At 38.9% G+C, this 16,575-nt stretch overlaps 1 protein-coding gene across 9 annotated transcripts in view; it reads right to left on the bottom strand.

The window, feature by feature from the left end:
- Positions 1-16,575, bottom strand: part of CRACD (capping protein inhibiting regulator of actin dynamics) — a 122,739-nt gene that overhangs the window by 49,071 nt on the left and 57,093 nt on the right. For 7 of the 9 annotated variants that reach the window (XM_084517850.1, XM_084517844.1, XM_084517846.1 and 4 more), the window contains one exon: positions 6,521-6,592. The exons of the other annotated variants lie outside the window; for them this stretch is intronic. In XM_084517850.1, the coding sequence (XP_084373976.1) occupies positions 6,521-6,545 (25 nt within the window). In that variant the 5' untranslated portion in view covers positions 6,546-6,592. The remainder of the gene's footprint in view (positions 1-6,520; positions 6,593-16,575) is intronic. 9 annotated transcript variants of the gene reach the window in all.

Here is a 16,575-nt window from a genome sequence, read left to right as displayed (position 1 = left end):
TGTTATTTATCAAGGAAGAAAGAAGAGGTCAGAGCAGACAAGCAGTACCTGACTGGGATGTTTCCAGTGGGACCCTTGAAGTGTGGTTGCAGCTGAAGGATTAAAGTGATTATGGTCTGCCTTTGTCTTCCAGAATTAAAATACAGAAACCAGACATCACTTGAAACACTTACTGACTAGTAACCTCAGAAACATCCTATGAAATTTTACAGCTTCAACTTCCTTACAAATACCTAAGAAATACAAAACCTCTTGATTATTTTTCTTTGCATCTTTGCAAACCTAACATGATTGACTTCATAAAATAGATGTGCTTTGTCATCATATTTAGTTGGCCAATGCCAAGTACATTTATTAAAAACCACTTAGAAGTAGAAGCAGTGTTGTATTAAATGTTAGCCAAATAAGATATCAGTATGTATTCTACAAAATGAAATATCAATAAAGTGTTCTTTATAAGATCTGTACCATCAAAGTGGAAAAAAACAAACAGCTACTACTGTGATGCTCAGTGAAATCTCCCATTCCCCTATCCACTCTATTTTATGATAGGAGAAAATTAATTCCTTATGAGGCATAACATTTGAAGAGAAGAGGTGCAGTCAAAAGAGATACTCGAGCATTTATAAATCTAAACATTTTAAAAACATCTAAAATAATTCATTTCATAAAGAAGCAGTTGCACAATTCTTTCTCCTGGAACAAGGGCAACTAGACATTTCTTTTTAACATATCTCCTTGGGTTTTCTTTCCTTGAGGCGGTAGAAACAAAGGAGAAAACTATTTCATGCTGGTTCGGTTCCAGGCCAGGATTTGCCACTGTGACCCGCCGTGCTCATCATACGCTGCCTCCCAGCACTGAGACTACAAACCATTATCACCAGCGACCTGGTGAGATACATAAAATTTAGCCCCACAAGTTGGGCACAATTAAATTTCACTGGCAAAGGAGACGGTGCTTTTTCTGCAAAACCACCTGGCCGCATTGAAATTTATGTCATTTACTGTGTCCCTGAATGAAACAGAACAGAAGAGACTCGGGTGGCCAGGTATGGAATGAGACCTCCTGTGCTGGTAAGGATAATTACATGTAATTACGGCCAAGGGAAATGAATGCACTGTAGATCTAGGGATATGACATCAGGATGGACCCTAGACTGAAAAATATTCTGAAAGGCAATTTATGAGCCCTGGAAGGACACTGGGAGTGCTGGCTGTGCCTGCCATACTCCGAGCGGGCGCAGCAGCCGGCCAAGCCACCTGCTCCATCTTCTCTACAGCATCTTTCCAGAAAACAGCGCTACACGGGGCGCCTCCTGGCAGACCGGGCATCCTCCAGCTGTTCGAATGCAGCAACAAGGGCAGGAAACTGGAATTGTGCTCTGGATCCAGGCACTGATTAACTGCAGGGCCTGCCTGTGGAGCCTGGGGTGAAGCAGGAGAGCACTGCAGCAGCCCCAGACACTCGCTTCCCAGGTGCTACCACAGCCGGTGGCTCTGCAGGCAGCTCGGTGCAGGAGCTGCTACCCTCTCTGTCCAGATACGGGCAGATAAGGGAAGCTCAGAATCAGATTTGGAGGAAACCCACGCTGAACAAACCACGTTTAGCTCCCTCCCCTACTTGTTCTGCCAGCACCATGGGCTGCCGGCCACCCTGCACAAAACACTTTCACCTGATACCTCTGCTCCACTTACACAACTCAAGGCTAAGAGCAATTGCTGTAAGAGAAATGCCGGAGAGCAAATGCAGGAAAGGGGTGGGGGCAGAGGAGAGAGGTGTGTACTCGTCTACTTATATCCTTTTTGCTCACTTCACATCTATTCTAAACTTAGTAAACACCTGTAGTCTGTGTACCTGAAACAGTATTTTTCCACCTCTGTAAAGCATTACCTAGCAGCACATTGATTTTGCAAGAACTGTAACAGCACAAAAATAATAAACAAGCCCAAATTAAAGCTTATAAAAATAATCAGCTTCTTTTATGGGACCAGCTTGCATCAAGAGATGTACACACCTTTCTCCCTACCGCATTTTGAAGCTGCAAAGCATCTCAAAGGAAATCCAGTCACACCTCTTGAAATCTTTACCACAGGACCATTTCTGAGTGATCTGTCAGCTGTGAGTATGGAGACAACAGTGGCTGTTGCTTTGCATCAAGGCACACACAGGGGGAAAATTAACATTTACAGCAAGAAGTCCTAACCAAAGAGAACAATCATCCCGGTGCTGAGTGTTGGCCTGCTGTCAAACCCCCATACCACGTTTTCCAGCACATGTTCAGAAACATCCTGATGACCTACATGACTGTGCAAAGCTTGATACTTCTTTAAACAGCAGAGCTAAAGGCCAGAAGCCATATGCACAGTAACACCCACCACGGACAGTTAGGAGAGAAAAAAACATTTAAGTTAGATATGTGAAATGACAGCACTGCCAGTCATGCAGGGTAACTTTTCACAATGTCCAAGTTAAGCTCATGCTTCTCCCCCCTCTTTGTCCCTTCTTCTTCAATTTTTACAAGTAAGTTTTTCATGTTATATGGAAGGAAAATGACACTCACCAGCTGTGAGGCAGGAACATCCTGCAATGCCAATGCAGAACAACGTTTTCTCCAGTATTTTTCTTCAGAGGGTGTGCCTCAAGCTGAAGGGAAAGCATTTACCCCTATTTTATTGAAACAAAGCATTCAGAGTGAAGTGGAAAGGGCAGAAGCTGGAACGGGTAATCTATGTGTAACTTTGCCTCTTTGAGGTCTCTTGGTGGTGGGTCACGTATGCAAGCAGTACCTATCGGCAAGCCTTGCGAAGGTTTCAGCCTGACAGCGCTTTCTGACATGGCCATCATGTGCTTTGCAGATCACCACAGAAGAGGCCAAAAGCCTGTCAAACAAGGACTGGAAAGGACTGGAAATGTAGCCAGAATCAAGGAATAGGGCAGAAAGGATGGCTGTAAAAACTCTTGCTAGATCTTATGTCTCAGAAGGACAACAAGAGGTAGTCAACCCACGTTACTTTCTTGGAACATGGAATTTTTGTTTAGTTATGAGTGATTCCAACTATTCTACTACTAAAACTGCCCGAGAAAGTCTTCCTAAACCACAAATGAAGCAAGCTCTCTCTCTTTGCAACTTTGGTGGAAACACAGCACTTACTCACAGCACAGTGGGAATCCCAAGCAGCAGCTCCAGAGACACCAGTCCTGGGTAATTCATGGAGAGGAGTCACTGCATCACTTGTCCCCTAGCAGAATGCCCCAAATTGAAGAGAGGAGTTTTTTTTTTTTTTTCTTTTTCTTTTTTTTTTCTTTTTTTTTTTCCCCTTTTTTCTTTTTAAATTAACCAAAAATGTCATAGCTTTTTTTTTTTCTAAGATCAACCATGGTTAAAACCAAGGCAGCTTTAAACCTCTCAAGGGGCATCCTCAGAGGATTCAGCTTTCTTCTGCTGATAAAAACGTTGTGCCAGAGCTGGTATGATTTGAGGACATGACCTTGCCGTGTATAGCTCTGCTTCTCTGCCCTGCCCTCCTGGACCATGCCATCAGACTGGTAAGGTTTGTCTGTACCTGTTCTCCAGGATACCCCAAGCACCCTCTGCGGAGTCATCCTCTTATTATCCTCCAGCACCTGAGTAGTCAGCAGGGTCAAATGTAGCCACAGAGCACCTGGTCATCCTCGCTTTGGGCTATGTTATGAAATGGGACAAGCACTCTGCTTTTTAGGCCAGAGAGAACATGTCATTTAGAGAAACAACATTCCAGAATAAGAATTAAATACAGTCTGCTACGGAAGGAGAAGAACATGAAGAGAGTGCATCTTTGGAGTAAGGAAACAAGGGTTTGATCTCACTGTTTAATAACAAGTAAAGTAGAGAACAGAAGTCTCCCAACTGCACTGGGCAGAGATCTTTAATTAGTTCACCAAGTATTTTACTGAAAGTATATTTTTATCTGTGTATCAAAGCAAAAGGTGCTGATTAATTGCAGCTCATTAAGTGTAAGTTGTTTTGTAAGTAGAAAAAATTAATACAGGCGTGGCGAGGTTGATTCAAACAAGAGTCCCACCCAGTTGATTGTCACATTTCTGATAGCAGCAAGCCTGCTCATACTACAGAGGAGTAATTTAAAAGCCAGTCCTGAGCCATGGGGACAGGCAGCCAGACCACGCGTTCTGACTTGTTTGAAGGAGCACTAGGAAGAAATCTTATCAAACAAACATAATGAATGCCTCTGCTACAAATGACTGTGCTAGCCACTTAGTGGCTGTCTCCACCCATGAGGTATTAAAACTTCATGTTCTAGGTATAAAAAACATTGCTATGCTACCTACATTACTTGTGGATGTATACACTGTGTTCGTGCTACCATTTTTTAGAATTTGTTTAATACTTATGCATATTTCTTATGCAAATTGTATGCTTCTAAGAGGATCAGAAACAAACAAATATCCCAAGTAAGACATTACCAACAGGATTTTAATAGCACATATTAAATTTTCTCTTTGCCCATTTGGGAGACGAAGCTAGCTTGGCATGAAAAAGTTCTGAAACAACTGCACTCACTTGCATTGGAAAAGGACAGAAAACGGAAGCAAAATAAAGCCCGAGCACTGCGGCACTTTCTGAGAACAAGACCAGCAGTGCACAATTGTCACCGCTCACCTCAGCTAGAAAAGACTGGCAAAGTTCAGATTTTCTCTGCCTTTCTACTTTTAATCCCATCCATGAAACTCGGGTACCCACAGAGAAACTGAATATGTTGACAGTGAATCAGATTTGTCCCCCACAGCAGGCTGCCAGTGATTTTTTAGTCCTTACAGTGGTACCATCCCATGATTAAGCCCAGCACCCCACAGTATGTCAAGACAATGATGTACCATTTATTTGGTGATAATACTACAGGAAATGTTTTTCAGCAAAAGTAGGCACTAGGTTCTTGGAAAGTCTGGGTTAGGAATTTGCAGCTTAGTCATTACATTGTCAATAACAGCTAACACAAGTGTAAAAGTCACACAAGAGAAACAGTTTCCTTCCCCCAATGCCACTGGTGAAGTTGCCTACAAAAAAAAAAAAAAAAAAAAAAAAAAAAAAAAAAAAAGTAAAAAAAAAAGAAAACTAAAGAAGTCTGAAAACTTCACCCAAGTAAATTCTTTTCTTTGTACTGAATGGACACGCTGTACTCCCACTCCTTCACAAAGGAAGTTAAGAGTTTCTTTATATTTCAAGCCTACTCTGTTTTTCTCAACAAAATACAAATGAAAAGGCCCATGTGAATTATTATCAGACAACAAGAGAGAGCTAGCCAGGTATTTGAAACACTTCTGTCTCTTCTTCCTACATGAATTCCTCAATTGTGCATGCAAAATATGTCTTCTTACTTCTTCCATCCTTTAAATCCATGATTAGAGCTGATTAAATAGCTTGTCGAGGAGTTAAGACTTTTTCACATTCCTTCCTCCCTCTTTTCTTTCCCTGGCAGAACATTTGACCTTTTTCCCTCTTGACACCTTTTCAGTAGCATAAGCTCACGTGGAGCATCGTACAACCCAGTGGAAACAGAGATATTATTTAATTCTCAATAGAAACAGACATATAAACACAAAGCCCAAAAACAGACTAAAGCTTTTGTCATGTCAAGATGTTAAGCATTGGCTCAAGTTGAAAGCAAATCCCATTCATTATAAACATTTTGGACAACCCCTTTCCCAACACCCCCAAGAAACCCCCCCCAACGTAGCCAACACAGAGGTGAACAGAAGGACGCCACATTGATCCAGCACCACTGCTTCAGAGCATGCTCGCTATTTACACATACGTACAAATTTCATACTGCTTCAGTCCATTTACATCGTTTAACTCAAATTCTGAATTTGGCAATTAATCACTGCAAGTCCAATGCAAGAAATAAAAATGAAATAATGCAAGTTAGTATCGGTGCAACTGGAAGATGATAATATTTGACAACTAATATGGAAAGAAACTACTGGAATTAGAAATACATTAGCAAGCTTTAAAAATAGCAAACTTTTTGACAACTGTACAGAAGAGTCAAGATGATCCTAAATGAACACATGCTTTTCTATTAACTTCAAAATTTAAAACCATAAATTCTAAACTTCCATAAATCAGGACCATCTTAAAAGGTAAGGCAAAGCACAGCATCTGACACAGCATAAAAAGGGGGAGTCACATGTGTGACAGCTCCCAGTGATGCCACAGGGAATTACCTGCAAAAATATCAACCAGAATAACCTCTTTGGTTTGGATTTGACTCCACTGCACACATATGCTGTTTATTACGACTTCCATAAAAATGGACAAAAGCAGCACACACAGTAGCAGCAGCTCCTGCTTGAAAACAATAAGCACAGCACATTATCCCATCAGCCAGCTCCCCCCTGAAAGTACTTCAAACTAAGCCACAGAAAATAAAATAATAATAATAAAAAAAACATCTAACAGTGAGCTTTTGAACGACAGGACATCGTGTGCTCCATAAGCTACAGAACAAGTCAAGTACTTACAAGGTTTCTTAAACAAATTGATCATCCCTACAATTTCAGACGAAGTCAGAGAAACTCCAGACTTGATCTTCTCTGAGGAAGAAACAAAAGCCATGAAATCACCAGAGAGAAGGGTTTGGCTTTTTTTGTTGTTGTTGTTTTGTTTGCTTTTAAGAGAACTGTGAAGGACAAATTGTAAGGTGAGAGGAACCTTATAGAACAGCCTTGCAAATTGAGTGGAGCAGATATTTCATCACTCTTTGTATTAAACACTCTTCCTACTATAAAGTCCTTCTGAAACAGTGGAAGATGTTTTTTTTCATGGAGGCTTTAACTAGCCAAGGTGATTTCAGATTGATATTCAGATTGCTAGGACCTCCTGACTGACCTCTCATGTAAAATTCACTTGCTACATTAGTTTATATAACTGCTTTTTGCTCAATCTTCCCCAGCTACAAAGCCCAAAATAGCTTACCTTTTCCACAAGGGCAATAAGGTACAGGTGCTATGAGTAACGCCAGCAATTTTTAAGAAGTCAGAAAAATCTTGGAATTACTCTGTCATCCATGTTTTTAGCTGTACAAGAATAGTTAAATGTCAAGAACTACCATGAAATCTGGAGGGTGCATTTTCCAAGAAAAATTGTGGTAGACGCTAGTGTTTTCTGAAGCATCCTGTAATACCATAAAACGGAGGCAAGTGTTAAACAGTCCACATTATCGTCATAACGGAAGCAACAATGATGCAGACCCCTCTCGGAAAGCAACAAAATCATCAACATAAAACCTTAAAAGAGACTTCATCACACAGTTCTTAATCAACCCAGTCTAAGCCAGAGACTGTTAGAGTACTTCTCTGTACTCTGGATAAAACTTTGCATGGCTCAACTGGCTCCTTTCGCAGAGGTGCAAGTCTTCCACAAATAGATCTTTACAGCCAGGATTTAAGCATGGGTGGTCTAATTTTCAAATCTCCTGGGACTCAAGTAGCTTCTAGTGCAGTAAAATTCCTCGAATTCTCCTGTTTTAGTGGTGTCTTTTCAATTCTTGCATGAGGTTTGTTTAAAATCATGACTTGTAAGTTTTACCCAAAGACCAGGAACATTAAGTGGTTACAGTTATGCTTCCACATCCCAAATGTGTTTAGATCAAAGTGTTTCTCACAAAACTCAGGGTCTAGAGAAAGATTGTACTTTCTCATTGTGAAAACAAAGGAGTTTATGGTCATTTTCTGGTTTAAACTGAGGTCCTCAGCACTTCATCAATAGCAGAGACTTTAGAGCTCAGTAAGATAAAGCCTTCAACAGAGGAGAATTTTAATTAAACTATTGTACATATTAGATTCAATGGGATCTGATTTCTTAAATCTCCCTGTGTAAAGTCAATTAAACACACATTATTAGTTTATTTGGAGAAGCATTTAAGAATCCCAAGCTACTTAGCATCCTCATTTTGCTAAGCAGTGGAAACACAGACACACAGATAATCACTTTCCCAAAATACAGGCAGACAATTGGGATTGAACTGAAAATGAAAGAAGATGAAGAATGTTGGAGTAATATCCTCCTTGTCCTTCTCTCCTCTCAGATTTCTCACATGGATTTTTTGGTGGATACATCAAGACTTACGTGTAACAATGGCTTTAGCAACTTTTTTCTTTAGGGACACATTTTATTTCATTAATGAAACATTCTCAGGAGCCAAGAGAATGACTTTCACCCAATTTCATTTTTAATTAAAAAGAGCTGAAAAAGATAGAAAGAAAAAGCTATTCTGGTCTAACAAAATGCGTGGCTTTTTGACCCATCTAAAAATGGATGTTCCCTCCACCCCAGCATCTGTCAGAACAAGATTCCCTGAAGCAAACAGATTGCTCCACCTAGCCCCCTCCCAGAGCACTATGCCCTGTAGTCAGCAAGCCAGGATCAGTTCAGACCATGAGAGCTTACAGTAAGGCTCAGGAGCATCAGAGAGGCTCTCTGGCTACCTGAGCAATCGCTCTGTGCATCACACTGCAGTCACTTCCCTGGGCACGTTCTGCAGCTGCTCAAGTCCTTTGCAGTTTATCATTTCAAACACTGTGACTAAGATCCAGTTGGAGACCAAGAGACGAACATTACAATATTGAAAAGCCCAGGCATGAAAAAGTAGCTTTTAGAATGACTTCTTAATCTGCATCAAAGCTGGAGATGGATGAATGACCATGAAACAATCTCCTGGCCAAGGACAATTAGCACGGTGTTTAATCATCACACAAGGATGCCAAAGGACTTTTGTAACTGCAGCTGAGGAACAGCACCACTCAGACAACAAGCATGACGTGGTGGACAATCCTTCTGTGATGAAGAGATAGACACCACTCTCCCTGTAACTTCCTAATATCATCATTAGCTCAGTGACGCCCAAACTACCTGTCACCAGTGCCACAGCCTTTTTCCAACGAGGTGTTTAAGCAGGTATGAAAACTGAAACACAAGCTTTTCTTATGTATCAAAACATTAAATGCGAGAGGATTGAAAGGTAAAGTGACAAAATTTAACTCTGCATAGTCAAAGCTGAAAAAGAAAAGTAAAACTTATTTTTTTCGATTGACTTACATTAAAGTAGATTTTAATAGTTGAAGAATGTATTGCAGTAGACATTTAAAAGTCCTAGTTATTCCCCAAAACAAGTCCAATTCATGTTAAATCCAACAAAAATTTGGGCCTGATAAATATTTTGTTTTTACATTTTCTTCTGTGGAGAATAATTACATAATTCACATGACTGAATTGGCAGCAATAACACTCACTGATGGCAAAGCAAAGTTTTTGCCCCCCTCTCACCAGCTTAGCTGTCTATATTGCATCTGGACCTATTGTGGATGTGAGAGGAAATTGAGGCAGGTTTGCTAACACCTTGGCATATGTAACTGCAGATATCAGATTTTGTTTCTTGCTTTATTGCAACAAACTGCATCTTTCTGTCTTCTGTTATCACTTCCTTAAGTCGGAGGTAATGGAGGTTATTAACGCAAGCTTAGATTTGGCACAGGCTCCAGACCTTTAACTTGGGAAACACATTTGGTCAGAAAACTTAGCTGCTGGTTACAAAAAACAACACACAGATTACCAACTCAGTCAAATGTGCCAAGCTACGTGTAGTCAATGCAGAATAGTGAAGCTAGTAAGAGAAATCAAGTAAAAGAGAGTGACAGACAATGAGCCAGGCAAAAGTCACTTCACTGGAAGCCAGGGAGTTTCTGAATGGTGGCTAATGATACAAAAGAGGAGATGCATCATTTAAACAAAACACATCCCATGGGAACTAAAGGCAGGCAATAAAGGAAGCTCTCAAGCAACATAGTTGGACTCTCATCTCTTCTTTGTCCCTTAAATGCTGGAGGTCCAAATGGAAAAATTCTTGAGTCAACATAATATATGGCAATATAATATATGGCATTTGCAATGAATATACACTCACCTCCTTCTAATCTGCTTCTTCAAACAAGCTCTACTTGGTAACACCCAGCAAAGCTCCTGGCACTGACTGAGTGAACTTTGAGGACTGATTGTCCAGTTTCCTTGCTACTGGACATTTCCAGCTTAACAGTCCCAAGAACGAGGTCCTCAGCAGCAGCACAAATGCAGAGGACTGACTGGACTAGACCCTGCCTGAGGACGTGCTCCTTTGTCCTGGAGTGAGCACTGACTGAAAAGCTCTCTGCTCGAAGGGAAACACAACTTAACTTACTGGAATTTTTAATACAACATTGCTCTGAAGCCCTGGTTTAGTGCAAGCAAAGACAAAATGGTGATTTTTGAATGTTTTTAGCAGAACTCTCAGTTGGAAAGAAGCAGCTCTCATATTAATCAACATCCTTGTGCCAGAGTAAAACCTGGCAAGTGTCACTTCGTACCTTATTAAGCCACAAACCTTGTTTAATTTTACTCTATCATTGTCTTACTGGGGAGCAGCTACATTTCATCTAACTTCTGTTGCCACGATTTTGACATTTCAAAGATTCTGTTACACAACCAGAGCAGAAATAATAACACTAGAGCAGCTGAAAGAGTAGAACTGAATAAAAAGTGCTACAAAACAGGAACAGATTTAGGAACAATGAGGTCACCTCACACCTCAACACACATGAAGTTATTCTATTCACCGAAATAACTTCATGTTCAGTAGTAGTCACAGCACAAAGTACCACACCATTTTAAAGAAACAGAAGCATTTTCAATACTTTGGCCAATAAGAAAAAATGAGCAGAGACCTATATTATGTTTCACCCTTACAGCTTTCTCCTAGTTGTTATTGATGAAGAGAATTCAAGAGGGAGAAAAATATTCCCTCTCCTCCACTGAAGAGTGGTGGGAGGCAGGAGGCAGCCAAGTGGATATTCAGGTGCCTGAAAATGAATGGACAGATGATAAGGGGGCAGGAAAAGACAAGGATGACAAGAGAGGGATCAACATAAGATTAAAGCAGGCTGGATCTTCATGGATTGGTAGTATCCGTGCAGCCAAGAGCTGTTCTTTTTTATTATTTAAAAGAAGGGGGAGTGGGATTTTTAGGGGCAGAGGGTATTTAAAAAGAAAAGACCCCAGAGACCATACTTTTCCGAAAGGAAGAAAAGGGTGAAACAGTCAATATCTAATAAAAGAAAGTTCTAGATGTCAAAATCTCTCAAGAAGCATGACAGCCTGCTGAGCTAAAGCATGATATTGCTGTCCCTAAAAGGGAATTGCTGTCTAAGTAGGTACAGATTGGAATCACTGACTCATCCACTCTGGGACTTCAAGGCAAACTGACAGAGAATGAAGAGCTGACAGAGGGAAGAGAAGAGGGAGGAAAATAAGGAGGCAGAGGGATTGAAACAAGATTAGCTAGATGTGAATCCTAAATAAAGATTAAAATCACTGCCTCATTTGGGGACTTCTGAAAGTCAAGGTCATGAAATTAGCAGAAAACTGGCAGTTCATGAGCTCATGTGATGACATTTAGGGAAGCAACCTTCAGCAGTATTTTACCTCTTAATAGCTGCCATTGAACAGTTCTTCCAAGCTTCTTAAAACAATAATTGTCATTAACTGCAAGCATCTAAAAATCCCTGCTCCCATCTCATATTTAGATCAACCATCTCTTTTAATACAAACAAGAAAATCTTCCCCACAAAAACCTTTCTAATATTTATACACCCTGCTGCTGCCAAAAGAGCCAAACACTCTCAAGAAAGGTCAATAGCCTGGGTCTCTTATGTTGCGCTAACAGGATACATGGCATTGGTGGAATTGGACCTAACTTTTAATTAGATGATATAGATTACAAATCCTTTAAAGCAATAGAAAGCAACTTTAACTTCTGCTTCTGTAACCAGTGCTCAACACAGGTCACATTTCTTTGCAGATTAACAGATTTTTAGGTCAGAGGTTGGACTCAATGATCTTGAGGTCTCTTCCAACCTAGAAATTCTGTGATTTTGTGAGTTATGTCAGTCTTTTTATGAATTTATGTTTGTTTGTTTTTAATTAAAAATTCCATAAGAGCATTCAGTATTCCTTTACTCAAACAAATTCATATTCTCTTTCATCTGACTGAACTGTAGGCTCTTCCAATTACAACTTTGTATAGACATCACAAAGGCTATATAATTTCCTCTATGTACCTCATATGAATTAGAAGTTATTAAGTTGTACCTCATGATGAGCACTTTTGCTGTGACAATCTTTTCTGTGTATTGCCTGGTCTGTTGATTCTAAAATTGCTGGGCCCATTTCCTTGCAAAGGTGCAACTTCCCCTGAAGGCAGCCGGGGAGATGACTTGGGAAAAAGCCTATTTAATACAACTTCAGGCAAAGTAAAGCACACAGATATTACTGTTTTCACTAATCACACATACAACTAAGAAACCAAAACCCCAATTTAAGAATTCAGATTAATTTATCCTCAAGCGACTTCCTGAAGTTGAACCTAAAGGAATTGTTCTCTTTATGATGTAGTTTTCTGAAATTCCTTTCCATGTTTCCATCACTGGAGATTTCCTTAAGGCAGCTTCCTTTTTATAGAGGAAAGTTTGGGGCTAGAAAAGGCTATATTTTGAATCCTGAAAGACAGATCCATCTTTCAGAAATAAACTTCCGTTTTTGTGGCACAGCTGTATAGGACTGAACGGAGTAGGGTTGTTTAGGACGCTTTAAGTGTTCTCTAGGATAAAATGTAGAGGAAGTTTAGGTTTAGTATCTAGGAAAGTTTAGGTTTAGTATCAGGAAAAGTTTCTCAATATAATACATTAAACAACTGGACATGTGAAGTGCAAGAACTTTCACCTAGACAAGGTACTCAGAAATATAATAAAATGATCAGCCCTACACTTAAAAGAGGAAAGACAAAATAAACCAACTATAGTATTGCTTCTTAAAGCCAGGTTCTAGGACTTTCATTTACAGAATACTAGAATGAAGCTGAACATTGCTACAGCTTGAAATAACGGAGAAAAAATTAAAAAGAATGGGAAGCAAAAGAAACAACATTAACCCAAATCCTGCCATAAAACAAAAAACTACTGTAACTTAGACTCCCTATACAAATGTTTGGAACTTTCTAGTCCCAGCAATCAAATATGCTCCAGACAGTGTAAAAAAGACACTGGGAGACCCATCTGCAGTAAGAAGAAACTGCGGGACCAGCCTGGTCAACTCCACAACTTTCAGACACAGGCAGAAACAGATTCCTTGCAATAATTTGAGGAAGAAAGAAGTTTCCTCTGTAAATAAAATTAAAATATATTCTGTCTCTTTAATTTACAACCAAAATGCCGATCTATTTTTACAGTACCTGTGTCATCAATAACCAGTGCCAAAGAGTGAACATTTTGTGAGTATTCCTTTCAGCTGCAGCCATATTTGGGGGGTTTTGCTTTTTTTTTTTTTTTTAATATTACTGTAAGAAGAAGTACAGCAGAACACATTTACATAGGCACTGAGTTTATGAAATCAAACATGACTTTAAGCTTTCCCTATTTTTAAATCACCATTTTTCTCGCAGTAAAGTATCTTACATTTTAGGTTCCTTCAGAACTACACAACAGCTGTACTGTTGTGAGGGTACAGGAGTTGTTACACTATTAGATCCTTAATAAATGAAATTATAGCTGTGCTTCATAACAAAATGCAGTAGCACCAGCGAATCACAACTCCAACGAATTGCAGAGCCCTTAAATAAGAAAGTCACATAGTGAAAAACGTGTTTTCCATCTTACTGTCTGTACTTCTTCCTCTGATCACTAATAGTGACAACTAATAGTATTATTTATTTATGGAACATTTAATATATACTTCTATTATATGTAATAAATATTTTAATAGTATAATAATTAATTTTAAATAGTATATCCAATATTTCTATTTAACACAATAACTACAGTGTTGTTCATGAACACTAGACTAAACAGTAGTTTTGAACAGGAGTGTTGAACAGTGTTACAGTATAAAACACTGTATTGACTACCTAAATGCTATAGAACTGCAAAGAAACCTTTTAATAGAAATTTATTTTTTTTTAAATTACATTCTCTAGTTAGGTGTTTTCCATACTTTAAGTTTCACCAAGGAGATAACAATTACATTAACAGGCTCAGTAAGAGGTACTTTACTGCCTATGTTACACAGGAGTATTATAACGGAACATAATATCTTCCAGATCTAACAAGATAACCATTAAACACTGCAGCATTGTCCTTCTCAAAAACTGTAGTCATACTATAATAACACCTTAAAAGGTCTTGAAGAGCTTCCCTAGACAAGCTTGCCTACAGGCTGAATATTTTTTCTTACTTTTTGATTCAACTCCAGAACAGTTCTCTTTCGAGTAAGTCTTTCTTTAAACAGTAACATATGCCATATGGAAAAACACTGATACAAAACAGCGCTATATGATATTATTTTATCCTTAGTTACATCAACAAAAATAAAGCAATCTCAGCAGTACCTTGCAGTGAAAAACATTACCCAGCCACACTAGGAGAGTTCAGCTCCCATTTCTACTTAACGATACAGATGATGGAGCTGAAGAAAGATCTTGTCTTGAAGACACCTCTGCCCACTGCTACTTCAGGACATTGCAGATCTCCAAGATCAAAGAGTGCAGTGAAACAAGAAGGAAAAATAGCAAACGATGCATGGGCACTTCAAAAGCCATGCATGTCAAGCTGCATTTCAGCTGGGAGATTAATTCAGATGGAAGGGGGAAGGCCACAGGGAATTTTGAGTAAAAATTTAAATTCAGAGACACGTAGTCTGTATCTAAGCATACAGACCAGATAGCGAGTCAATAACCAGTACCAAATTTAATAAGCCTTATAATTACCTCTGATATATACATGGATGTCTTCTCCTTTTAGAATTTCCTGAAGTTTTATCACTCTCCATCCTAGTTAGTCCTAAAGCCTGGGGCCACAGTGAACTTCCAGCTCAAGGAAGCAATAAATCACATTAAAACTAAGCATATGATTCTCTTTTTTTCCCAAATTAGAGCTTCCAAAATTAGTCAGTCAACTGGATGCATCACAAACAGAAATACCACATTAGTGAAACCAAACCAGGATTTATGTCAGCTTTTGCCTGTCCCAAAACTATACATTTTAATTCCTGAGTATTCTTAAAATCCAAATCTGAACTTTAAAACTCTCACATAGGGGCAGCAATACAAAAAATATCTGTAAACAATCTTTTCGTTGATCCAGTTCTGAAAGAACTAGAATAGCATAATTCACCTCTTGCCCTCATTTCATTTTGCCTGCAGAATTCTTCCTTGATATTCTCTCAGAATTCAGCAAAAGAACATACAGATAACTAATCCTGGAATAATTGCATAAGAAAGCTTCCCACATCAACAGGACCACAAAAATAAAAGTCCAAACAGAAATTGATCCAAATTTTCTGAATGTGACTTCTCACCTTTTGAAAATTTGACTAAGAAAATTTGAACTAATTGAAAAAAAAAATCAAGCACCAGTTAAGCCTCATGGTTTGGGATCTATTTCAAGATACAAACTGACCCAAAATACTTGTGGTGAGCATAGAAAACTTACCATGTACTATTGAATGTAAGTACAAACAAAAAGAAACCCTCAATTCCAGTTATAACTTGGTAATTAAAATAAAGAAATTAATTTAATTAGAACCTAGCAACACTACTGCCAGCAAATCATTTTGCAAGAATTATGTTTGCCTTTGAAGCTGTTATATTCATTTTTCTAAAACTATATTAAGCACAAAGACTCAATAACATACAGGCATCTAGAGGCTGAACATAAATACTGCTCTGATTTTAACACACACATATATATACCATCCACCATATCCAAGGGAAGTAAAGGAAGTACAAACAATTCTTGCACCTACACAAGTTTTTTGCATACTGGAAAGCTTCCTAGGGAAACATAACAGATGAGAAAGTTAATTAGTGAAGTTATACATGTACATTGAGAGTTTTAAAGAACGTGAAAACCATGATATGGTAACTTGTTAAGCTTATAGATGTGCTACCATTATTTCAAAGCAAGTTGATCACAAATAGCTCTGTTCTCCACACTGACAGTATCACTTGTAAGAGAAAATTTTTGTAAAGCAGCCTGTGCCATACACTTTGCTTTCTCTAGGCTCTCCTGGGAAGCTTAAAATTCACAGAGGCCAGTGTAGCTTCTGCATTACAGCCGACCTATTGCCTTCCCACTTCCCTGCTAATAATTATTACAAAATAGACACAACCAGTACATTACCCAAATGAAGTATTAAGCAAGTATTTGATATTTACAGCATACTTTTCAGATCATCAAAATCTTCAGGATTTCACTGTGCAAGTCCTGTATTCTTCACCCTACCATCAGCAGATGAATTTAACCACACGAGTTTTCAACTCCTGCTGCACAGTTCCATGCAGCTCTGCAGGCTCTGAACTCACCAGTTAATTGCATATTCAAAAATACTTTTCATAGAAGTGTAATCATTATTTCAGATTGCTGTGACTCTCCGATTATCTTCTTGGTTGTTTTTCCTCAGTCATGGAGGGGACAAAACAACTGCTTCTTTCTAAGCA

The sequence above is a fragment of the Aythya ferina genome, assembly GCF_964211825.1.
Source record: "Aythya ferina genome assembly, chromosome: 4".
Classification (NCBI taxonomy): Eukaryota; Metazoa; Chordata; class Aves; order Anseriformes; family Anatidae; genus Aythya; species Aythya ferina.
This window is presented reverse-complemented; position numbering and strand designations above follow the sequence as displayed.